We start from the raw sequence: 26,786 nt of genomic DNA, 5'->3' as shown, positions 1-26,786 counted from the left end.
CCATCGGATCAAATCAAAGCTCTGCAGTCCTGCCACATCCAGTCGTGAGTGGTGGTGGACAATTAAACAGTTAACAGGAGGAGGAGGCTCCAAAAATATCCCCATCCTCAATGATGGTGGAGCCCATCACGTGAGTGCAAAAGACAAGGCTGAAGCATTTGCAACTATCTTCAGCCAGAAGTGCCGAGTGGATGATCCATCTCGGCCCCCTCCTGAGGTCCCCAGCATCACAGATGCCAGTCTTCAGCCAATTCAATTCACTCCACATGATGTCAAGAAACGGCTGAAGACACTGGATACTGCAAAGGCTATGGGCCCTGACAACATTCCGGCAATAGTACTGAAGACTTGTGCTCCAGAACTAGCTGCGCCCCTAGCCAAGCTGTTCCAGTACAGCTACAACACTGGCGTCTACCCGGCAATGTGGAAAATTACCCAAGTATGTCCTGTCTACAAAAAGCAGGACAAATCCGACCCGGCCAATTACCGTCCCATCAGTCTACTCTCAATCATCAGCAAAGCGATGGAAGGTGTCGTTGACAGTGCTATCAAGCGGCACTTACTCAGCAATAACCTGCTAACAGACGCCCAGTTTGGGTTCCGCCAGGGCCACTCAGCTCCTGACCTCATTACAGCCTTGGTCCAAACATGGACAAAAGAGCTGAACTCAAGAGGTGAGGTGAGAGTGACTGCCCTTGACATCAAGGCAGCATTTGATCGAGTGTGGCATCAAGGAGCCCTAGCAAAACTGAAGTCAATGGGAATCAAGGGGAAAACTCTCCATTGGTTGGAATCATACCTAGCACAAAGGAAGTTGGCTGTGGTTGTTGGAGGTCATTCATCTCAATCACATGACATCACTGCAGGAGTTCCTCAGGGCAGTGTCCTAGGCCCAACCATCTTCAGCTGTTTCATCAATGACCTTCCCTCCATCATAAGGTCAGAAGTGGGGATGTTCGCTGATGATTGCACACTGTTCAGCACCATTCGAGACTCGTCAGATACTGACGCAGTCCGTGTCCATATGCAGCAAGACCTGGACAACATTCAGACTTGGGCTGACAAGCGGCAAGTAACATTCGCACCACACAAGTGCCAGGCAATGACCATCTCCAACAAGCGAGACTCTAACCATCTCCCCTTGACATTCAATGGCATTAAGAACATAAGAACTAGGAGCAGGAGTAGGCCAATCGGCCCCTCGAGCCTGCTCCGCCATTCAATAAGATCATGGCTGATCTGATCCTAACCGCCAATCCACTATCACAGAACCATCTCCTGAATCTAACAGAATTAGACACACGAAATAGGAGCAGGATCAGGCTGCGTGGCCCCTGGGCCCGCTCCACTACCCACAGGGCCATGACCGATCCGAACCTAGACTCATGTCCAAATTCCTGCCCGCTCCCCGTAACCCTTAATTCCCTTTACTTCTAGGAAACTGTCTATTTCTGTTTTAAATTTATGTAATGATGTAGCTTCTACAGCTTTTTGGGGCAGCATATTCCATGGACCTACCACCCTCTGAGTGAAGTAGTTCCTCCTCATCTCAGTTTTGAAAGAGCAGCCCCTTATTCTAAGACTATGCCCCCTAGTTCTAGTTTCACCCATCATCGGGAACATCTTCCCCACATCCACCCGATCCAACCCCTTCACAATCTTATATGTTTCAATAAGATCACCTCTCATTCTTCTGAACTCCAATGAGTAGAGTCCCAATCTACTCAACCTCTCCTCATATGTCCATCCCCTCATCCCCGGGATTAACCGAGTGAACCTTCTTTGTACTGACTCGAGAGCAAGTATGTCCTTTCTTAAGTATGGACACCAAAACTGTACGCAGTATTCCAGGTGCGGTCTCACCAATACCTTGTACAACTGAAGCAATACCTCCCTATTTTTATATTCTATCCCCCTAGCAATGAAAGCCAACGTTCCATTGGCCTTCTTAATCACTTGCTGCACCGGCATACTAACCTTTTGAGTTTCGTGCACCAGGACCCCCAGATCCCTTTGTACTGCAGTACTTTCCAGTTTCTTGCCATTAAGATAATAACTTGCTCTACGATTTTTCCTGCCAAAGTGCATAACCTCACACTTTCCAGTATTGTATTCCATCTGCCAAATCTCTGCCCACTTACTTAGCCTGTCTATGTCCCCTTGCAGGTTTTTTATGTCCTCACTCACTACTATCCCTCCCATCTTAGTATCATCTGCAAACTTTGATATGTTACACTCGGTCCCCTCCTCCAAATCGTTAATATAGATTGTAAAGAGTTGGGGACCCAGCACTGACCCCTGCGGAACACCACTAGTTACTGATTGCCAGTCTGAGAATGAACCATTTATCCCAACTCTCTGCCTTCTGTTAGATTACCATCGCTGAATCCCCCACTATCAACATCCTGGGGGTTACCATTGATCAGAAACTGAACTGGACCAGCCATATAAATACTGTGGCTACAAGAGCAGGCCAGAGGCTGGGAATTCTGCGGCGAGTGTCTCACCTCCTGACTCCCCAAAGCCTTTCCACCATCTACAAGGCACAAGTCAGGAGTGTGATGGAATACTCTCCACTTGCCTGGATGAGTGCAGCTCCAACAACACTCAAGAAGCTCGACACCATTCAGGATAAAGCAGCCCGCTTGATTGGCACTCCATCCACCACCTTCAACATTCACTCCCTCCACCACCGGCGCACTGTGGCTGCAGTGTGTACCATCTACAAGATGCACTGCAGCAACTCGCCAAAGCTCCTTCAAAAGCACCTTCCAAACCCACGACCTCTACCACTTAGAAGGACAAGGGCAGCAGACGCATGGGAACATCACCACCTACAAGTTCCCCTCCAAGCCACACACCATCCTGACTTGGACCTGTATCGCCGTTCCTTCACTGTCGCTGGGCCAAAATCCTGGAACTCCCTTCCTAACAGCATTGTGGGTGTACCTACACCATATGGACTGCAGCGGTTCAAGAAGGCGGCTCACCACCATCTTCTCAAGGGCAATTAGGGATGGGCACTAAATGCAGGCCTAGCCAGCGACGCCCACATCCCACCAATGAATAAAAAAATGTTAAAAATCAAGGATATGGGGATAGTGCAGGAAAGTGGAGATGAGGTAGAAAATCAAACATGATCTTACTGAATGGTGGAGCAGGCTCAAGGGGCCAAATGGCCTACACCTGCTCCTATTTCTTATGTTCTTATGTTCATGCCCCGGTGCAAGGCTGGAGTTGTAGCTGCAGCAGGTGACATAGCTCGGTGACAGCCTCCTTTGTAAAGTGAAGGTGTTTCTTACATTGCTCCTCTGAAAATTTAAAGTACTAGTGCTCCCAGAAGAGCCACTATTAGTATTCCCTCGTGTGCAGTACCCTCCCCCTCTTCCCTCTTGTCACAGTTGCTCCAGCTCTCTGCTGCTCGCCTTCCTCCTCCAGCCCCAAAGGCATCTCTACCAGACCAGCCATGACTGCAGTGAAACTGTTTAGAAGGCAGCCAAAAACTGTGCAACACCAGCAAAATCTTCTTCTCAGCTGTCAAAATCAAGTTTGCAGAGTCAGATAACAAGCCAAAAAAATGCCCAGATGTTAACCACCAGCATGAAATGTCAAAACAGCAACTGGACTGTAAGTAGGTTTTAAATAGCATCGGTGAAGGGTCTCCCTGCCTGTTAACGCCACGAGTTGCTGACCGAGTTTATTATGTGGCCAGTCAGGCATGGGGGCATGCTAATATCAGAAGAGTCCGCCAATAAACGCATAGTAGTCCCAACTCTCCTGGATGACTGGGAGTTTCCTAGAATTGGGGGAACCTCTCCCGAGCTCTGCCTCCAGCTGCCGGGTAGATCAGCTATTGACATTTCCCGCTGCAGTGCACCAGAGAGAGATCAGGCCTGTTAAAAGTGGCCGATGGGGTGCCTTATGGCACCTTGTGTAGTGCAGGGAGATTCGGGCTTCAATTTCAGGGCGAATATCAACTGGTTATAGGATTACTACTAGTTACAGGTAAAGTTACAGGTAATATCGGGACATTACACCTATTATTACTAGTTACATATAGACTATTAGTGAGTTATATTACTGTTGGTTATGAGTGGCATCTGAGGATTACCACTTTACTATTAGTTATCAGTGAGTTACCATTAGTTACTGGTGGAATCATAGTTCCTTCCACCTCTGGTTTTCCCTCTGAAAATCTCTCTCCCACCTTTAGATTCCCCGCCCTCAGTTTCGACTTTTCCGCCTCCCCCTCACCCCCCCACCCCCGTTTGCCCCTCTTCCCTGCTACCTCAGTTTCCCCTCTTCTCCGCCCCCCAGTTTCTCCTCATTCCACCCCCACCCCCGACCCCAGTTTCCCCTCTTCCTCCCTAGTGGTTTTGCATTTCAGCAGCTTTCCAGTTCTCGGACACCATTTCCATAATGATACTTTGTGAAATTATACTAACTGATCATGGTGGCCAATTTAGAAAGCTTTGAGAAACACTCCAAATGTTTGGTCAAAGCAGCTAATGGAGAAGTAAAATAAGAAAAAGAAATTGCATTCATTTAGCACACTATCACTTTTCTTAGAAATATCACACAGTTTCACATAGAATACATTACTTTGAAGTGCAGCCACCATTGCTATGTAGACAACATAAGGAAGAGACAATGATCTAATAAAAAGCATGAAAATAAAGCTTCATTAAAACTTTCCAAAGAAATATGGGCCTGAAAACTCATGGACCTTTGATCAGGATGGAAATACCAGGTTGCCAGCTGGTGACTTTCAGTGGAACCATGCCAAACTAGGGGGTGGGGGGGCGGTCAGGGAGCGATTTACATAAATCAGATGGGTGCTCACACCCCTAAGGGTAGATCTTGAATGACTGCCATGGGTAGAGGCTGCAAAATGTGGTAGAGCATGCCAGGCATGTGGGAAGGACTGCCAGGGCCCTGGAAATATCTCTACATTGTGCCCATCTGTCCTTAGTATAAGGGGGCTGAATAAAAGTTTAAAACTTCAAAAGAACAGCTCCAGCTCAAGTTGTGCTCAACGTCTGCCATTCACCAGACTGGTATAACTGCTTTCACTCAGTCTGCCAGTCCAAAAATGTATGGTTAGGCTGGGGGTGAGAGAACTCCAGGCCTGAGGGTCCCCTTCCTGACCATTATTCTTATACTGCTGACCTTGTTTGGGGCAGGCAGAAGCACCATCTCTAACATGGTCCCACAGTCCCGTCTTCACACTGAGGACACACTCCATTGTGTTGTGTGGCACTACCACTGTGCTAAATACGATAGATTCAGAACAGATCTAGCAGCTCAAACTGGGCATCCATGAGGCACTGTGTGCCATCAACAGCAGCAGAATTGTATTCCACCACAATCTGTAACCTCATGACCCGGCATATCCCTCACTCTACCATTACCACCAAGCCAGGGGATCAGCCCTGGTTCAATAAGGAGTGTAGAAGAGCATTCCGGGAGCAGCACCAGGCATACCTAAAAATGAGGTGCCAACCTGGGAAAGCTGCAACACAGGACTACATGCATGCTAAAAAGTGGAAGCAGAATGCTATAGACAAGGCTAAGTGATCCCACAATAAACGGATCAGATCAACGCTCTGCAGTCCTGCTACATCCAGTCATGAATGGTGGTGGACCATTAAACAATTAAGGGGAGGAGGAAGCTCCATGAATATTCCCATCCTCAATGATGGTGGAGCCCAGCATGTGAGTGCAAAAGACAAAGGTGAAGCGTTTGCAACCATCTTCAGCCAGAAGTGCCGAGTGGATGATCCATATCGGCCTACTCCCGAGGTCGCCACCATCACAGAAGCTAGCCTTCAGCCAATTCGATTCACCCCACATGATATCAAGAAACGTCTGAGCGCACTGGATACAGCAAAGGCTATGGACCCCGACAACATCCCAGCTATCACGCTGAAGACTTGTGCTCCATAACTAGCCGCGTCTCTAGCCAAGCTGTTCCAGTACAGCTACAACACTGGCATCTATCCGACAATGTGGAAAACTGCCCAGGTATGTCCTGTCCACAAAAACAGGACAAATCAACCTGGCCAATTACCACCCCATCAGTCTACTCTCAATCATCAGCAAAGTGATGGAAGGTGCCATCGACAGTGCTATCAAACAGCACTTACTCACCAATAACCTGCTCACTGATGCCCAGTTTGGGTTCCGCCAAGACCACTTGGCTCCCAATCTCATTAAAGCCTTGGTCCAAACATGGACAAAGGAGCTGAATTCCAGAGGTGAGGTGAGAGTGACTGCCCTTGACATCAAGGCAGCATTTGACCAAGTGTGGCATCAAGGCGCCCTAGTAAAACTGAAGTCAATGGGACTCAGGGGGAAAACGCTCCACTGGCTGGAGTCATACCTAGCACAAAGGAAGATGGTTGTGGTGATTGAAGGTCAATCATCACAGCCCCAGGACATCGCTGCAGGAGTTCCTCAGGGCAGTGTCCTAGGCCTGACCATCTTCAGCTGCTTCATCAATGACCTTCCCTCCAACATAAGGTCAGAAATGGGGATGTTCACTGATGACTGCACAGTGTTCAGCGCCATTCACAACTCCTCAGATAATGAAGCAGTCCATGCCCGCATGCAACAAGACCTGGACGACGTTCAGGCTTGGGCTGATAAGTGGCAGGTAACATTCGCGCCACAGAAATGCCAGGCAATGACTATCTCCAACAAGCAAGAGTCTAACACCACCATCAATATCCTTGGGGTCACTATTGACCAGAAACCTAACTGGACCAGCCACATAAATACTGTGGCAACAAGAGCAGGTCAGAGGCTAGGTATTCTGCAGTGAGTGTCTCACCTCCTGACTCCCCAAAGCCTTTATACCATCTACAAGGCACAAGTAAGGTGTGTGATGGAATACTCTCCACTTGCCTGGATGAGTGCAGCTCCAACACTCAAGAAGCTCGACACCATCCAGGATAAAGCAGCCCGCTTGATTGACACCCCATCCACCACCTTAAACATTCACTCCCTCCACCACTGGCATACTGTGGCTGCAGTGTGTGCTATCTACAAGATGCACTGCAGCAACTCGCCAAGGCTTCTTCGGCAGCACCTCCCAAACCCGCGACCTCTTCCACATAGAAGAACAAGGGCAGCAGATGCATGGGAACACCACCACCTCCAGGTTCCCCTCCAAGTCACACACCATCCTGACTTAGAAGTATATCGCCATTCCTTCATCGTCGCTGGGTCAAAATCCTGGAACTCCCTCCCTAAAAGCACTGTGGGAGTACATTCACCACAAGGACTGCAGTGGTTCAAGAAGGTGGCTCACCACCACCTTCTCAAGGGCAATTAGGGCAATAAATGCAGGCCTTGCCAGCGACGCCCAGATCCCATAAGCGAATTAAAAAAAACTACCAGGGAAGATCAGCATCTGGTGCATCCAGGTCCTGGCCTAATTCACAGCTCTTCCCCCACACTCCGGTCCAATGCATAACAAGATTGCACCAGTGCTAGAACTGCTTACTAATCTAGGCTGACACTTCAGTGCAGTATTGAAGGAGTGCTGCACTGTCAGATGTGCTGTCTTTCAGATGGAACGTTAAACAGAGGCTTTGTCTGCACTCTCAGGTAGATGTAAAGATCCCATGGCACTTTTCAAAGAAGAGCAAGGTAGATCTCCTGATGTCCTGGTCAATATTTATCCTTCAACCAATATCAATAACACAGATTATACAGCCATGTATCTTATTGCTGTTTGTGTGACCTTGCTGTGCACAAATTGGCTGCCCTGTTATATTACAGCAGTGACTACACTTCAAAAGTATTTCATTGGCTGCAAAGCACTTTGGGACACCTTGAGGTTGTGAAAGGGTCTACATAAATGCAAGTCCTTTCCTTTTCCTTTACAAACAGGACTGAATGACAAAAAGAATGAAGAAATAATTATATCAAATCTTGCTCTGGAGCATATAGCAACAGTCAAGACTTCTGCGAATGATTGTAGAAAAGCATTGAGACTACAACCATCTGCACAAAATGTAGGCAGTACATGATTTTGGCCTCCATTTTTGCTGCTTATCTAGGATGTCAAAAGATTGCAGATTGACCCACATTTTAAGTTCCTCCATAATCCATTATGTTCCATCTCTTCAGCACATGTGCAAAAGAAATACTGCAGAGAGGTAATGGGGTAATTTCAACAGTCTTTAGGGGCCCCCCTATCCACACCACACACACAAATGGATGTTGGAACGGTTAGCAAGTATATTCCTGATTTGTATGTGGCATCCCGGATACAGCTTCTGCTGAATAATATTGCCATTTCTTTATATACAATTTTACACAGAATATTTTTTCCAACTGCAAACTGATATTTACGTTGATTGGATTCTTGGATCCTCAGATTGATGTCGCCACCTTCCCTGCAAAAAAGTAGTGAATGTTGAATTGTTAATGACAATTATTTGATTCCAGCTGATTGTTTAGTTACTCCTTCTGCTTGACGTTTTCCAATAATTACAGTACTTTTCAGCGGTCATTTTCAAGAAGGAAGAACGATCTGTTGGGCCTAAGGGGAATTGCAGACATGTTGAGATGGGAAGTGCAGATCGGTTTGCTGTTTACAGTTTCTGATTTAAGCTCTTAAGGAAGAACTTGCATTTACATAGCTCCCTTCATGTTCTCAGGATGTCCTGAAGTTTAATAGCCTTTTTCTGCACTGTCTCCAAGTCCTGGATATTCTTACAGTGGCTATGAGAACTGTAGACAGCATTCCAGATGGGGCCGTACTAATGTCTTATGCAAACTCCATCACCTCCTGTGATTTGTATTCTATCCCTTTGGTTATACATCCCAAGATCCAGTTAGCTCAAATTTACATAAAACAAGGTCCCACAAACAGTAGTGAGATAAATGGTGAGGTATTTATATTTTGGTGGTATTGGTTAAGAGATAAATGTTGGCCATGACACCAAGAGATCTTGTACATCCATCTGTGCAAGCTGACAAAGCCTCAGTGTAACATCTCATCTGAAAGACAGCGCCTCCAATAATGCAGCACTCATGCAGTGCCACCTAGATTATATACTGAAGTCATGGAATGGGGTTCCAACTCATCATCTTCTGACTCAGAGGCAAGAGTGCTAACACTGAGCCAAGGCTGGCACATGCTGCATTCCTTTATTACATGGCCAGACGAATGCTACAAATAGACTCTCACATTTCAGGTACTTATAAATCAGGCATGCATTAATTATATATATATTTTTAAGTGACAGCTAAAAGATAGAGCTATTATGACAGAGTATGGTAGTGTAGTGGTTATGGTACTGGAGTAGTAACCCAGTAAACCTGAACTAATAATCCAGTAGAACTTAAATTCAAATCCCATGGCAGTTTGAGAATTTGAATTCAGTTTTAAAAATCTGGGAATAAAAAGCTGATACCACATCAAATGTGATGGACTCTTAAGTTCCCATGAAGTGGCCTAAAAAGCCACTCAGTTGTATCAAACCACAACAAAGAATAACAAGATAGGGGTCATAGAAACATAGAAAACATAGAAAAAAATAGGAGAAGGAGTAGGCCATTCAGCCCTTCAAGCCTGCTCCGCCCTTCAATATGATCATGGCTGATCCCCTATCTCAATACCATATTCCCGCTCTCTCCCCATACCCTTTGATGCCTTTTCTGTCTAGAATTATATCTATCTCCTTCTTAAATATATTCAATGTCTTGGCCTCCACAGCCTTCTGTGGTAGAGAATTCCACAGGTTCACCACCCTCTGAGTGAAGAAAATTCTCCTCATCTCAGACCTAAATATCCTACCCCGTATCCTGAGACTGTGAGCCCTCGTTCTAGACCCACCAGCCAGGGAAAAATCCTCCCTGCATCCAGTCTGTCTAGCTCTATCAGAATTTTATACGCTTCAATGAGATCCCCTCTCATTCTTCTAAACTCTAGTGAATACAAACATAGAAAATAGGAGCAGGAGTAGGCCATTCGGCCCCTCGAGCCTGCGCCGCCATTTAATGAGATCATGGCTGATCATCCAAATTCAGTACCCTGTCCCTGCTTTCTCCCCATATCCCTTGATCCCTTTAGCCTTAAGTAATATATCTAACTCCTTCTTGAATATATTTAATGAATTGGCCTCAACTGCCTTCTGTGGTAGAGAATTCCACAGGTTCACCACTCTCTGGGTGAAGAAATTCCTCCTCATCTCATTCCTAAATGGCTTACCCCTTATCCTTAGACTGTGACCCCTGGTTCTGGACTCCCCTGCCATCGGGAACATCCTTCCTGCATCTAGTCTGTCTAGTCCTGTAGAATTTTATAAGTTTCAATGAGATCCCCTCTCATTCTTATAAACTCTAGCGAATATAAGCCTAATCGACCCAATCTCTCTTCATACATCATTCCTGCCATCCCAGGTATCAGTCTGGTGAATCTTCGCTGCACTCCCTCCATGGCAAGAACATCCTTCCTCAGATAAGGCGACCAAAATTGCACACAATACTCAAGGTGTGGTCTCGCCAAGGCCCTGTACAACTGCAGCAAGACATCCTTGCTCCTGTACTCGAATCCTCTCGCTATGAAGGCCAACATACCATTTGCCTTCTTAACCGCCTGCTGCACCTGCATACGTACCTTCAGCGACTGGTGCACAAGGGCACCCAGGTCTTGTTGCACTTCCCCTTCTCCCAATCTATGGCCGTTCAGATAATAATCTGCCTTCCTGTTTTCAATCCATGCCAGTGTATTACCCACAATCCCATGTGCTTTAATTTTGCACACTAACCTCTTATGTGGTCAAGAAGAAGACCCTCCACCACCTTCTATGGGCAACTCAGGATAGGCAATAAATGCCGGGCTCACCAGTGATGTCCACATCCCAAGAATACATTAAAAAATATTGCACCTCACCACTCCTTTGTGGACTTAGTAACATGTGCTCCATTAGGTAGCATTTAGCCAGACAGAGTATCACACTCACTGACCAGGTGGTACATGTTCCATTCAATGGTACTGGTGCATAGAGCCTTGATGTCTGCTCTGCTACTTACAGACTGCAATGCTCCCCATTCTATTAAAGGATTGTTGCACTTGACTTGATTCTTAATGAAAGTGCCACTAATATAAACATTTTTATTTTTGTTTGTTATGAAATTGTTTTAACAGAAAGTGTAGAAGAAGTGCAGATTTAGGCAGATGGTCTTTTAGATTTCCACAGCTTTTTGCAAAATATTCTTGTGGGTTTTTAACCCCAAATTTGGCAATGGTTACTACGGGGGTGATTTTGCCCATGGGGCGCTTTGGAGGCGGGACTGCTGCTTGTTGGGTTTTAGTCCTGCCTCCATCAACTTGGGGCCAACCCATGCTATTTTCCCTTGATTGACTTTGTTAAGCCCGTCCAGCAGCCTTAGCAGGCCAATTAAGGGGCAGCCGGTTACAGAGAACATCAGCATATGGTGTTTCGTCTGTCAAAAATTTTTGACAGATGAATTGTCATCGTTTGACAGCTCTGTGAAGCTGTCAAACACTGACATTCTCTGTTGTTTGATGAGACCTTGTATTCAAGACTCATCAAACCTCTTTTGTAAGCAGAAATCAGATGCCTGTTGCATTGGCGAATGCAGCAGCCATTTGTCATCTCTGCCATTGAGATGCGAGAGTCTCCGCATCCCCAACGTTTGAAGCCTACAGGAAGAAACAAAGGTAAGTAAATATTTTCTATCACTTTTCACTCACCTCACATACTCACCTCTCCACACTTTCACCCGGCACTTACCTCCACAGTGCACTTTTGCACCCCGCAGACCCACTGCTCACCTCGGTGACCCTGGCAGGGTTTCCCGACATCGGGAAACCCACACCTCTGGTGGAAAAATGGGGATAATCCTCTTAACTGCCTGTTAACAGGCAGTTAAGTGGCTGTAATCCCCTTCCCGCCTCCAGGAGACGGGACCCAGCGCGGGTCAGTTACCCGCCTCCTGGGAAGATGGCATGGAGGCACGGATGAGTACCCGCCCCCAGATTCTGCCATTTTCCCAGCAGTCCCGCCTCCAAACCTGCCTCCCCAGGACTGGCAAAATCCAGCCCTACATCTCTTTTGGTAGTGATGGTGACTGAAGTTCTATGCTAATTTCATTAAAATATATAAACTGACTATGTTTACTGTGTTTTTGAACAGTTAAGAGATAAGTTCTAAAAGTTCTATAAAAGCTATCATCTGAGGATCATGCTTTTGAAGTTTCACCAATTTTCACCACTATTTTTGAAGCTTCACATTTGTGTTCATCTAAAATAGGAACTCCTGGGCCTTTCAGTAGCACAGCAATTGGAGCTCTGATACATTGCAAAATGTAATGGTAGGACATAGATTGGTAAGTTCATGAATAGGTTATGGTTGGCCAATCACCTCCAAACGTTCTTGTGCTCCTACGATCACACAATTATACTGCGACATATCACCCATTATACAGCGACATTAGTAGAAATCTGTGAGGAGGTCTATTCAAACATTTACCAATCTTTGCATTTTGGAGAAATTTGACCTGATTGTTGAAATAGCTGTGAACTTCGCCCTTTCTAAATGCAGATTTTCATTGATTTTACAAATTATCAATGAGTAATTTCCTATACAAAGCAGCTCAGTACTTTCAAAATTCACATTAGTGTAAGGAAAGGAATGTTACAATTAAAGTGTAATCAGTATTTTAGAGAGACAGGAACAGCAGATATATCTATGAAACAAAGGGGTTAAAATTCGTTTCAGCCTGGTTTCAATCCTGAAATAGGGACTGCGCACCAGAGGCCCAAGGTTCACCCGAAATTGGGCCTTGAACCTCATCAGCATATTGTCAGCAAGCTGCGGATGCCAATCGGGCGTCCAGAGGCAGCTCGATTGTTCCACGGGGTGAAGTTGGATCAGTTGCATTTGCACAGTGCCTAATGCCTATTTCAGGTGCCTCTACTGGAGCCTTTACCAATATGGCAGGTGGTGCGCTTCCAGCTCAGAATGTGCGTGCATGCTACTGCCGTTTTGGACAATTAGGCATCCATTTTACGCCTGTAAAACGGGCGCAATTTCAATCAGAAATGCAAGGGTATACATATCAGGAAAGGATGAAAAGGCTGGGTCTCTTTTCTCTTGAAAAAAGGCTGAGGGGTGACCTAATAGAGGTCTATAAAATTATGAAACATATTGATAGAGTGGATATAGAGAGAATGTTTCCACTTGTGGGGAAGAGGCCATCAACATAAAACAGTCACCAAGAAATCCAATAGGGAATTCAGAAAAAACTTCTTTACTGAGAGAGTGGTGAGAGTGTGGAACTCACTACCACAGGGAGTAGTTGAAGCTAATAGTATAGATGCATTTAAGGGGAGGCTGGACAAGCATATGAGGGAAAAAGGAATAGAGGGTTATGCTGATAGAGTTAAATGAGGAAAGACGGGAGAAGGCTCACGTGGAGCATAAATGCCGGCATGGACTGGTTGGGCCGAATGGCCTGTTTCTGTGCTGTATATCCTATGTAATCCTATGTAATTAATTTTTAGGCCAAAGTATTTAAGCACTCACTTTGTAATATACAGTACTTATAAAATAATGACCTATTTTCTAAGAAATCAGTCTTATTTTCAAGACAGACTCAGGACCATGCATTAAAATCAGACTAGTTTATGTAGGGGAGCGCAAGGGGGAGTAAACTGAGAATTGTGGTGGGTGAATTAAAAAAGGATGGGGAGAGAAGGGAAAGTGCTATTTCTCATTATGTCCCACTTTCAGGCCGCAATTTTGCTGGGGCTCAGAGGGCGGGTTCGGAGGTGGGTCAGCTGTTAAAGTCGCAATGATTGACGGCAGGTTGGAAACCCGCTGCGAACCCGCCTCTGTGAGTTTCAAGAGTGTCGGGTCTGCGACTTCACAACAGGCTTGACACCAAACGGCGGGTGAGGGATTTAAGGCACTTAACCCTTTGTTAAGTGCTTGTTAACTGCTATTTTGACAGCCTTTTCCTATTTTCCAACATTTTCAACGGGTTTCACGATGTTTGGATATCATGCCAGGGAAGTGTGTCGGGAGGACCAATGAGCTGGATGCTTCACAGCTGCAACTGCAGTCTAAAAGCTGCAACTGCAGTCTAAAAGCTGCACTCTCACATCTGCGCAATTGCAAATGTCAGAGGCTGCTGATTTCACAATTTGGGAGACATTCTGTCTTGAGGCTGTAAGTGTCTGTTGTTAACTCTATATGCACTATACCTGCATTGCTGGACATAAAAGCCGCCCTCACCCTTCACTGTGCCACCTCAAATTGTGAGCACGCATATGGCAGCGATGCCAAACATTCATACCACATTAATTTATTCCAACAGAATAAAAGAACAGAAACTTAACATTGAATTCTAGCAGAGCACCCAAATGAGTACCCTTGTGATTATTTATGTGTCAGCTTTCTCTTACGCATGCTTCTACACGGTACTTCCCCTGTGGCTTCAGCAGATGTAGCAACAGCCTTCTCACTTCGCTGTTACTTAGATGCCTTTGGCGGTCGTCCTTTGGATTTTGGAGCCTGTGAAGGCCCCGCCAAAGTCTGCTCCTCCTGCAGCTACACAGGGGCAGACTCGGCCATCACTGCTCCGGCAGTCATCAGGGGCTCTGACCAAGGAGTTGGCAAGGGGATGAAAATATAAGCACTTGGAGAGGAGCCCCCACTTGCATGTCGCCTCCCACCATCACCCCTCTCATGGGCCACCCACACTTTTCTGCTAGCAAGTAGCTGGAGTGCACCTTGCTGCACATCAGTGGGGCCATGAGGACCCGTCTCTGTATTGACAGTCCTCATAACGGGTACGTCCATGGACCTCTGGTTCCCCTCCACGATAGACGCCCATCTATTTAGAAGAGTCACCATGTTGTTTTGAGTCGGGCGATTTATGTCCTTCATGGAGGTTGCCACCCTTTCCATGGCGGCACCTACATTTGCCATTGCGTGCACCACGGCATTGCTCATGTTTGAGATGGACTCATCCATTCTCTGCACACTCACTGTCACCGTGGTTGCAAACCCAGTCAGAGCCTCCTGCACTTGTTCCTGAAGTTCCAGCACTGCTCTCTTTCTGGATGACCCCTGAGGCTCATGCAGCTGAGCGGAGATAGGAGTGTCCTGCGACCTCCGACGAGGACTCTCCACTGCTGTCCCTGTCTCCATCATCTACCCTATCTCGCATATGACCCACCGAGGGGTGCGTCCCTGCACTGGTGCTGGGTGTGCTCATTTCTGATGCAGCATCCTCTGAGGAGGAGTCCTGCTCCTACTCCTCCTGGACAGTAGGAAGGGGGGCTCTTGATGGTCCTGTGGGAGAGTAAAGACATGAGTTAGTCATGTGATATGTTGACACATCCCATTGTGCACATGATGAGCATTCAATTCCTAATGACATCAGATGCCATATGTATCACTCATGAAAGCCAAGTAAGATGGATGGAGAAGCATTCTGTCAACAGGTTGTTCTACTGAGCCCATCTCTCCGTCCACCACTTTGAGCTGTTCCACTGATCTGTCAATGTCGAGAGCAGCCTCCTCAGCATGGGTGAGCTGTGAGAAAGATGGTGGTCCTCATCCTGTACTCTCCCTCTTATTGTCGGTTCTCTTTTCCTGCTATGAGGGAAAGAAGTGAAGTTTCAGTGAAAGTGATGGAATGAGTGTAAAGAATGGATAGGATAGATGTTTAGAGGGAGTCTGTGAAGGAGTGGGTTCCCATTACCAAGTTCCCTCCTTTTGAGTTGTTAGTTGTTGTCATTGCATAACTTAGAGGGTGGGTGTGAGGGGTGCATAGTAAGATGGGGAAATGATTCTGTACATAGGGAGAGAAGGATGGGGGATAGTGCAAGGGATGTTGGGTTGACTCAGGATTGCAGGAGTAGGGGTGGCAATGCAGAGTGATGGGGATATGATGACAGGCACAGCAGAATTAAGGTAAGTAAGCTTTTATACTCACTTTTCCAGAGCGCAGGAGATCATTGAACCTTTTCCTGCATTGGACCCAGGTGCGTCTGACCATGGACCTGGCACTGACCTCCTCATCTGTTCACAGCCAGGCTGCCTTTGTCTGCTGAGGAGGTTTCCTTCTTCCATCACCTGGGTATAGGACCTCCCGACGTCCTCTGACTCCCTCCACGTGAACATGGAGAGGTTCTTCGTTAAAGCAGGGAGCTGCCTTTGGTCTCTCTGCAAACATCGTGGAGAGCAGCAGCAGTCAGGAGCACCAAAAACAGCATGAGATCTAATTGTGAAATGGCCCCCTTAAATACACCGGCTGCAAATGCGTCAGAAGAGTCTCAGTGATCACGGCGAGCTTGACGAGCCCAATTAACGTAAAATTGTGTCAGTAGGCCGGATGGACCGGAACCCACCGACTAACGTTCCCGCCGCCAACCCGCCTCCAAGCAGAAAAATCGCGGCTGTGTCCCACATTGCAGTGTTAGAATGAGTCACTTGCAGGTTAGAGCTCCCAGAAATGGACCCTGGATCTGGGCTAACAAAATCTTAGCAGGTACCTTTTACTTTATCTGCCAGTTGCAGATGCCTTATTTCATTGTTAGTATCACTAACTTTAATAAGTGTTAATACAGGTAATAACAGCAAGGTTCCTGTCTTTTTACATTACACTTCTATTTTATCTTTGGATTTGACTTCACAAAGGTCTGCTTCTTTGAACTGGCATTTGGCACATTGTACATGGACCTGTGGAATCTCACTGTACTCTGTTTTCAATTGTCATTTCTACCCAGCTACAGCTGTCAAAACAAAACAAATAACCAATTTCATACCCAAGGTAGGGAAAGATGAAAGCTCAGTGAATGTCTATATAAACTCTCCTGAGTTATTTGATTGCAGACTTACTCAAACCACAGATTAATTTAATGGTTGCAGAATACAGTTTCTTCAATGGATATAACACCAAATGTGTTTATTTGTTTCACCTCAGACAGTAAGAACACTGGGATCGATACCCTGACAAAAATATTTATCGAGGGCACTGGACAAATACATAACCCTTCACCTTAAGTCGTCATTAATGACCCATCAGGGGATTTTACTATCCAGTTTATGTCTAGGAGTTACCAATACCTTTTTACTATCCAGTTTATGTCTAGGAGTTAACGATACCTAAACTTGGTTCACTGAACTATCTTACATCACCCAGTTCAAGTTAAATTAACATTTACATTAGGATCCACATAAGGTGCTGAGTGACTGAATTAACCCTTGCCAATTACCAAAGAAGAAATCAGACACAACGGCGTGAACCTACAATTCTTATTGACCGTAGAATCATAATTAGCAGCCCTTAAACATAAACATTTAGGTAGATTTTCACTTCCGGGTGACCGACCAGGAGATCCCATCGGTCTCCTGCCTGTTCCTGCCATCGGGAGACCTGAGCCTCATTTTCATGCCACCAGCAATGACCCGGCACAATGTCGTATTGGGCTTCTCAGGTGCCGTGCCAGCACACAGATGGGTCCTGGGAGGGATGCTGGAGGTGATCATGGATAGGAGCGAGCCTGATCTGGCAGCGACCCACAGTATTTTGGGGAAATCAGGAAGGTGGCTCTACAAAAATATCAGCCAGAAACTTTTCTGGGCCATTTTTGGAGCAGCCATGAGCAAAGGACAACTCATCAGGCTGCTCAATGCCAGGACATGGTGAACACCCCACCAACAGGCCCCTAAACATTGCCATCAGGGTGCTAAGTATATCACAGGACCCCAATTTGCATAATCAAAGCCTACCACCTGAAATATGTGTTGCAGTCACCCAAGGGAACACCCCTTTAAAAACAGCAGTGGCCACAGCATTAATGTTAATGGGCAGTAGGTCTACTGACCCCATTTTGAGGCTGTTACTGCCATATAATGCCAATTTGGCCAAGTTAAAATCGACCACGTGGAGCACACAAATACTTAGTAGTTGCTCATGGGTAGAAAAAATGGAACTACACAGCAGATGTGTATGGTAGATGGAGAAGGTGCATGATTAGACTGAATCTTAACATCAGGACAATAATCTTAAATTCATACAGAAAAGAGAAAATACAGCAAAAGAACAGGAAAAGCAAGCAATGAAAAGAATCACAATGCACTTCAAAATGCTGAAAAAGGGTTAAAAATCCAAATTTTACCAGGAGCAGGACCCTAACTACCCTCCAAAAAATAAATATTATACTATCAGAGGTCACTTTCAGGTTCAATAATTTCTAAATCCATCACTGCAAAAAATACACTTTTGTGTACTGTATTATAGTTTCCCCCTATAATACTACCGATGGAAGGTTGGATACAGCTGCAGCTTAGAGCATGGCAAGTTCAATCCCTGCTGCACTCCCACGTATCCTTTTATAATGCCACATGTTAGGCCACTAGCTTTCATTTTCACAGAAAAACAAAATGAACTCTGGAATGTGATTCCAAAACACTAATAAAAATCCTGAAAATTCATGCAATAAAAAATAATTTAACTCATTTAGTCATATTGAGACAGTGCCATTTAGTCAGGGCTAATTTTCAGTTGCACGTTTGTTTTTTAAACTGTCGTCTTTTTTAGGGCTGTATCAGCCTTTTTGAAGTAGTTAGGCAGTTTTTTTGAGGTTGGCATGTATGCACACACTGGACGAGGTGAATGTCACATGACCAAAATGGGAGTGCAATGGTATAAATATTTGAAGAGGCAGTGTTGCTCAGTGTGCACATGGAATCATTTGTATGTGAAGGATGAACAAATTAGTCCAATTTCTATGGTCGGGTGTGTAACAAAACTATAGACTACACTGGTTTTACTCAGAATATACTGGACAAGTGGAAGAAATTGATCCTTAGCCATCCTGCTGAAGTTTGTGTGTGTGAAATGAATCCCAGTTTTAACAATCACCTTCAGTCACACTGTAGGTGAAACATTTTCCTTCATTTGCTAATGTTAACAATTAACAATGTAACAGGGGGAACCAACATTATGCTCATACTGACCTACTGATACCCTAGAATAATTTAATCTGCATTTGAATTAGAAGCCAAGCAATGGCTGCTGCAGAAGAGAATAGCATAGGCAAAGGTGAAATCTAAAATTTCAGTCTCTGTGGTAGTCTGATGGTGTCTCCTAGGTACAATAACGTAATCATGGGGGACTTTAATCTACATATTGACTTGGCAAATCAAATTACCACTAATGGTGTGGAGGATGAATTCTTGGAATGCATGCAAGATGGTTTCCTGGATCAGTATGTGGAGTATTGTGGATCTGATACTGTGTAATGAGAAAGGGCTAATCAATAATCTTATGGTAAAGGGACCTTTAGGGACAAGTGACCATAATATGATTGAATTTTACATTAAGTTTGAGAGTGATGTAGTCCAATCTGAAACTAAGGTCTTCAATCTAAACAGGAAACTACAAGGATATGAGGGACAAGTTGACCATGGTAGGTTGGGAGACTACACTAAAAGGTATGAAGGTGGACATACAATGGCTAACATTCAAGGAAATAATGCATAATTTGCAACAAACATATATTCCTCTAGGGCATAAAAACCCAAAAGGAAAAGTGATCCAACCATGGCTAACAAAAGAAATAAAAGCTAGTATTAAGTCAAAGGAGGAAGCTTATAAAGTTGCCAGAAAAAGTGGTCAGCCTGAGGATTGGGATCTTATTAGAAATCAGCAAAGGGGGACCAAGAAATTGATACAGAAAGGGAAAATGGAATATGAGCACAAACTAGCGAAAAATATAAAAACGGATTGTAAAACCTTCTATAGGTACAGGAAACTTTGTGATATCCGGCACTGACGGGACTGGCGTGTTGCCGATCTATCAAAACTGCCGGACATACAAAGTTAATGTTGAAGCATACGGAGGTTTTCATCTCCTTATCTGACAACAAACACTGTTGCTTAGCAACAGCTTCTAAAGAGTCGGCTGCAGCTGCAAGCGTCTGTAGCTGAAGCTGTTGCTATAGCTACAGACCTTGCACTGGCTGACTGGGGAAAAAAAAGAACAAGATCTAAAAAAAACTTACAGAAAACGGCTCGAGTATTCCGGACATACAACCTCCGGATAAACCAAAGTTTCCTGTATGTGAAAAGGAAAAGACTGGCGAAGGTAAATGTAGGTCCTTTACAGTCAGAGACGGGAGAATTTATAATGGGGAATGAGGAAATGGCTGAGAAATTAAATAAATACTTTGTTTCTGTCTTCACGGAGGAAGACACAAAAAACCTCCCAGAAATACGAGAAAACCAAGGGCGTGAAGAGAATGAGGGACTTAAAGAAATTATTATTAGTAAAAAAACAGTACTAGCAAAATTAATGGGACTAAAAGTCCACAAATCCCAAGGACCGGATGACCTACATCCTAGGGTTTTGAAAGAGGTGGCCATTGGAATAGGGGCCGCATTGGTTGTCATCTTCCAAAATTCTATAGATTCTGGAACGGTTCCTGCAGATTGGAGGATAGCAAATGTAACGCCGCTATTTAAGAAAGGAGGGAGAGAGAAAATGGGGAACTACAGATCTGTTAGCCTCACATCAGTAGTTGGGAAACTGCTGGAATCTATTATAAAGGATGCAATAACTGAGCACTTAGAAACTAATAGTAAGATTGGGCAGAGTCAACATGGATTTATGAAAGGGAAATCCTGTTTGACAAACCTATTGGAGTTCTTTGAGGATGTAACTAATGGAGTAGGCAAAGGGGAACCGGTAGATGTGGTGTATCTGGATTTTCAGAAGGCCTTCGATAAGGTCCCACACAAGAGGTTGGTGAACAAAATTAGGGCACATGGAATTGGGGGTAATATACTAGCATGGATTGAGAATTAGTTAACAGACAGAAAACAAAAAGTAGGGATAAACTGGTCTTTTTCAGGATGGCGGGCTGTGACTAGTGGGGTACCACAAGGATCGGTGCTTGGGCCCCAGCTATTCACAATCTATATCAATGATTTGGATGAGGGGACTAAAGGTAACATTTCCAAATTTGCTGATGATACAAAGCTAGCTGGCAGTGTCAGTTGCGAAGAGGATGTGAAGAGGCTTCAAGGGGATCTCGACAGGCTCAGTGAGTGGGCGAGAACATGGCAGATGGAATATAATGTGGATATATGTGAAGTTATCCACTTTGGTAGAAAAAACAGAAAGGCAGAGTATTTCCTAAATGCTGAAAGATTGGGGAATGCAGATGCTCAAAGGGACCTGGGTGTCCTTGTACATGAGTCACTGAAAGTGAATGTGCAGGTGCAGCAAGCCATTAGGAAGGCAAATGGTATGCTGGCCTTCATTACAAGAGGATTTGAGTACAGGAGTAAAGAAGTCTTACTAAAATTATATAGGGCTTTTGTGAGACCACACCTGGAGTACTGTGTACAATTTTGGTCTCCTTACCTAAGGAAGGATATACTTGCCATAGAGGGAGTGCAACGAGGGTTCATGAGATTGATTCCTGAGATGGCAGGACTGTCGCATGAGAAGAGATTGAATAAACTAGGCCTGTATTCTCTTGAATTCAGAAGAATGAGAGGGGATCTCATTGAAGCATACACAATTATTACAGGGCTTGATAGGATGGATGCTGGGAGAATGTTTCCTTTAGCTGGGGAGTCTAGAACCAGGGGCCACAGCCTCAAGATAAAGGGTAGGCCATTCAGGACTGAGATGAGAAGAAATTTCTTCACACAGAGGGTGGTGAATCTTTGAAATTCTCTACCCCAGAGGGCTGTGGAGGCTCAGTCATTGGGTATATTCAAAACAGAAGTCGATAGATTCCTGACTAGTAAGGGCATCAAGGGATATGGTGACAGGGCCGGTGAATGGAGTGGAGGCAGAAGATCAGCCATGATCTCATTGAATGGCGGAGCAGGCTCGAAGGGCTGAATGGCCTACTGCTCCTATTTCTTATGTTCTTATGTACAAAGTTGAAAGTTGGACAGAGGATTGTATTTGTGAGTAAACTTTTCAAATGCCATATTAGCCAAAAGAGTTAATGGGATGAGTTCTGCTTTAAATCCATGGTATGTATTTAAACTTTTTATATATGAAACATAAGTATAAGCCAAGACTTCACTATATATTTTCTTTTAAAATAACTCAATGATACTTTTTAAAGCATAAGAAATAACTTGCATTTATATAATGTCTTTTACATCCTCATAATGGCCCAGAAATTAGGCTTGGGGGCTTGCCGCGCGTGCAAGCCCCCGATGAGCACTTACCCGGCGCGCCTGCCGTTCGGCTCCCGGGACGCTTGCAATTCCTGTTTTCAGTTGATTACTCCCGGGCAACGTCTGATGTCACGCCGCCCAGGAGTGCAGCCAGCGCGAAGCCTCGAGCGCGGAGTCTAAGTTAGACACACCCCTTGAGGTCTCCTTAACATAGGCCACACCCCCAATTTTTAACACAAGCTGCAAAGCAATTCTACATGCAGAGCAGCATTTTAAAGACATTTTTTGTATTTTTATTAATCTTTAGGTAACTTTTATAAAGTTTTAAATACTTTTAAATTATTTTGAAGACTGTAAAGTAGTTTTAAACAGAATTAAAGCGTAGTTATGTTGATGAGCCGGCTGGGATCACGTGGGCACTGGGCAACCAATGGGAGGTTGCAAAAGTTCATTCATGAGTTTGATAGTAAGAACTGTCAAACTCATGAAAACTCAGGGCGCCCAAAACAGCACTTAAACTACAAATAAAAGTTTTTAAAAATCCCACTAAATAAATGAACTATGAATAACTGTAAAAAAAAACTATTTTAAACAATTAATCAAATTAAAAATTTTTTTTTTTTTTAACAAATAGGGTCTAAAAATACTTACCTTACTGTAAATTCTTTAAAAATAATAAACCTGTGGAAAAAAAATTCTAAATTGTATTAATAGACCACTTACCTGTAAAACTAAGTACTTACGTCTGGTATTTTCAAGCGTAAAAACCGGAGCCCTTTACGCACGGGCAACTCTTTACAAAAAAAGGAAATTCAGCGCGCACGCGCTGCCTGATATGTCGTACGCGTTCCGCCTCTTAACCCCTTGGTTCAGAGGACAGGAAATGCCGGTTTTCAGCGCATGCGCTGTGCATCCTGAAAACTGGCACTTCCATCGGGCCCACGCGTGAGTACCCTGTCCCCCGTCCGTACTCACGCGTTGGGACCGGAATTACTGGCCCATTGTCTCAAATTACTTCACAGCTGATGAAATACATTTGAATTGTAGTCACTGTTCTAGTGTGGGGAACATGACAGCCAAATTGCACAAAGTAAGGTCCCACAAACACCAATGAGATAAATGAGCAGATAATCTGTCTTAGTGATGATGATTAAGGACACCCAGAGAAAACTCCTGCTCTTCTTCAAATACTGCCATGGGATCACTCCTATTACATTTCCCAAGAAAGCAGACAGGGCTTCGGTTTAACATCTCATCCAAATGATAGCATCTCCAACAGTGCAGCACTGAAGTGTCAGCCTAGATTATGCGCTCAAGTCTCTAGAGCGGGCCTTGAACCTACAACCTCCTTACTTAGAAGTAAGAGTGCTACCAACAACAACAACTTGTATTTATATAGCGCCTTTAATGTAGTAAAATGTCCCAAGGCGGTTCACAGGAGTGTTATAAGACAAAACATTTGACACTGAGCCACACAAAGAGAAATTAGGACAGATGACCAAAAGCTTGGTCAAAGAGATAGGCTTTAAGGAGCGTCTTAAAGGAGGAAAGAGAGGTAGAGAGGCAGAGAGGTTTAGGGAGGGAGTGCCACAGCTTAGTGCCTAAGCAGCTGAAGGCACTGCCACCAATGGGTGAGCAATTAAAATCAGGGATGCTCAAGAGGGCAGAATTAGAGGAGCGCAGATATCTCGGGTGGTGGATTATAGGGCTGGAGGAGGTTACAGAGATAGGGAGGGGCGAGGCCATGGAGGGATTTGAAAACAAGGTTGGGAATTTCAAAATCGAGGCATTGCTTAACCGGGAGCCAATGTAGCTCAGCGAGCACAGGGGTGATGGGTGAATGGGACTTGGTGCAAGTTAGGACATGGACAGCCGAGTTTTGGATGTCCTCAAGTTTACGTAGGGTGGAATGCAGGAGGCCAGCCAGGAGTGCGTTGGAATAGTCAAGTCTAGAGGTAACAAAGGCATGGATGAGGGTTTCTGCAGCAGATGAGCTGAGGCTGGGGCAGAGACGGGCGATGTTACAGAGGTGGAAAAAGGCAGTCTCAGTTATGGCGTGGATATGTGGTCGGAAGCTCATTTCAGGGTCAAATATGACACCAACGTTGCGAACAGTGTGGTTCAGCCTCAGACAGATGCTAAGGAGAGGGATGGAGTCAGTGTCTAGGGAATGGAGTTCGTGGCAGGGACTGTAAACAATGGCTTCGGTCCTACCAGTGACATTCGAAAGTAGTAGTGGTAGTAATGCTACCACTAAGCCAAAGGTGATACTTATAAAGTACTAAAAGTTGAATCTGATTGTGATCTAAATGAGTCTTAGGTATCAGAATTCCTAATATGGTTTATATTTTGTTCTGCCAACTGCAGCATATATGAACAATGGTTACGGAGACACATGCCTCTTCAGACGATCTTTCCAGCAATGAATACCCCAATAGGCCACAGCCGTGACAATTACATGGTGCCTTTCATTCCACTCTACAGAAATATTGAATTCTTTGTTTCAACAAGAGAGCTTGGGTATGAATATGATTATTTGGTTGAATCAGGTAAGGTGCATTTCCTTAAATAGTTTTCAGTATAATACAAAAATTATTTTCTGTGAAGTAAAATATGTATGTTTAAACTATAGAATTGATTCTGTGGTCCAGTACTACCATGGAAAAAAAGGATATGGGGTGAAAAAGTCATAGCGTCTGATTTGATTCTGCGCCGTGTTTGCACACTTCTGGTGCTGGCCATGCTGGATGCCATCTTGGTGAGGGCGGTAGGGCAGGCGTTAGGATCATGCGCTGGAAGTATGTAGAGTGTGCAGATCATGACATCAATCAGCGTGCAACACTGATTTGACTCCAGCGCTGCCTTTTTCATATACAAAGCTGGGGCTAATGCCCTGTGTTAATCTGCACAGCTGAACTGCGTTCAGCAGCAGCAAGGACCTCCCACCCGTGATATTTAAAGGGATCAGCAACCACTCTAAGGTTAATTACTGATTAATTTCTACTGGCTCTGTGTAAGTTTATGGAAGTGTTTGGAGCTTTCTAGAGTAGTTTGAATTTGGTGAGGTGACAGGGAATGGTGCTGCAAGTGGAGAAGGCCTTGCTTCTGACTTCAAAGGTTCTGCTCAGACCACCTGTTCCCAGTCATGGGTGCTCTAGTTGTCATTCCGCTTGGTCTGCAGCAATACAAGGAGATGGGGCAGAGACAGCAAAGAAGAGGACAAGCTGCTCGCAGAGGGAGGAGGAGGAGGGGGGAGAAGTGCTCTCAGCAGGAGGCCTCACCCAACTAGGCAATTCGCTTACCTCAATCTGAGCCAGGAGCAGTGTCTGAGGCATCTGCGCTTTATGAAGGAGGTGCCCACAGAACTCTGCCACCTCTTGCAACCAGACCTGCAGCCTCACACCAGGTCAAGGACAGTGCGGCCAGTGGGTCTGAATTTCTTTGTGTCGGGATCTTTCCAGGCTGGAGCAGGCGACATCTGTAACATCTCCCAGTTTGCCGTCCACTGCTGCATAAGAGAGGTAACAGACACTCTTTATGCCAGGAGAGGGGACTTCATTGTCTTCGCTATGAACAGAGAGAAGCAGGCAGAGCGTGCATGTGGCACTGCCAGGATAACAGGTTTCCCGATGGTGCAGGATGCCATCGACTGCATGCAAGTGGCTTTGCGGGCACCTCATCGATGCTGAGATGTACCGCGACCGCAAAGGTTTCCACTTGCTGAATGTGAAGTTGGTGTGCGGTCATGCTCAGCATATCATGATAGTGAATGCCCGGTATCCTGGCAGCAGTCATGATGCTTTTATTCTGCACCAGCGTACTGTTCCCTCAGTCTTCGAGCCACCATGTCAAACCAGAGGCTGGCTGCTGGGCGACAATGGCTATCCCTTGAGCACCTGACTCATGACTCCGCTCCACAACTCAACCACGTGGCCAGCAGAAATACAATGAGAGCCATGCTGCCACTTGGAATCTGATAGAGCAGATCATTGGATGCTGAAGCAACAGTTCGACTGCCTCCCTGCAGTACTCACCAGAGCGGGTCTCAAGATTCGCCATGGTCTGCTGCATGCTCCACAACCTCGCCATCATAAGGGCACAGCCCTTGCTACCAGGCATACACCAACCAGCTGAGGAGGAGCAGGAGGAAGAGGAGGAGGAGGAAGAGCAGGCAGAGGAAGCGAAAGAGGAGGAGGAAGCAGAAGGGTGGAGGCAACCCAGACAGCCCTTTTCTGCCCGAGTTGTCCATGATCAACTCATTCGACTGCGGTTCCAGTGAACGCAACCCCAATTCCACATTCACCAATAGTCCCATACCTTACCATCCCTCTGATACAGACCATCACAGCATCCTCTTGGCCACAATGCTGAAATGAAAGCCACCACAAAACAAACATTCCAAATGAACTTCATACATCAATCCATCAAATATTACATTAAAAAGTCAACTAATCACCCTTGTGCTTTCCCTTAGTGCCTATCTTCCATTTGTCTGTCCTAGTGCTCCTATGCAGTGCTATCCCAGTGGCTGCACCATGGCTGGTGGAAGGCTGCTGACTTTCAGTGGGGGAGACTGCAAATGG

General features: G+C 45.3%; 1 protein-coding gene across 1 annotated transcript in view; it reads left to right on the top strand.

Annotated features, from left to right (window-relative positions):
* Positions 1-26,786, top strand: part of tyr (tyrosinase) — a 91,225-nt gene that overhangs the window by 45,849 nt on the left and 18,590 nt on the right. Inside the window, exon 4 of the mRNA XM_085998802.1 lies at positions 24,571-24,752. Within this exon, the coding sequence (XP_085854928.1) occupies positions 24,571-24,752 (182 nt within the window). The remainder of the gene's footprint in view (positions 1-24,570; positions 24,753-26,786) is intronic.

This window comes from Somniosus microcephalus, chromosome 10 (genome assembly GCF_052327205.1).
Source record: "Somniosus microcephalus isolate GS21.2 chromosome 10, FLI_Smic_1.0, whole genome shotgun sequence".
In the NCBI taxonomy this organism is placed as follows: domain Eukaryota; kingdom Metazoa; phylum Chordata; class Chondrichthyes; order Squaliformes; family Somniosidae; genus Somniosus; species Somniosus microcephalus.
This window is presented reverse-complemented; position numbering and strand designations above follow the sequence as displayed.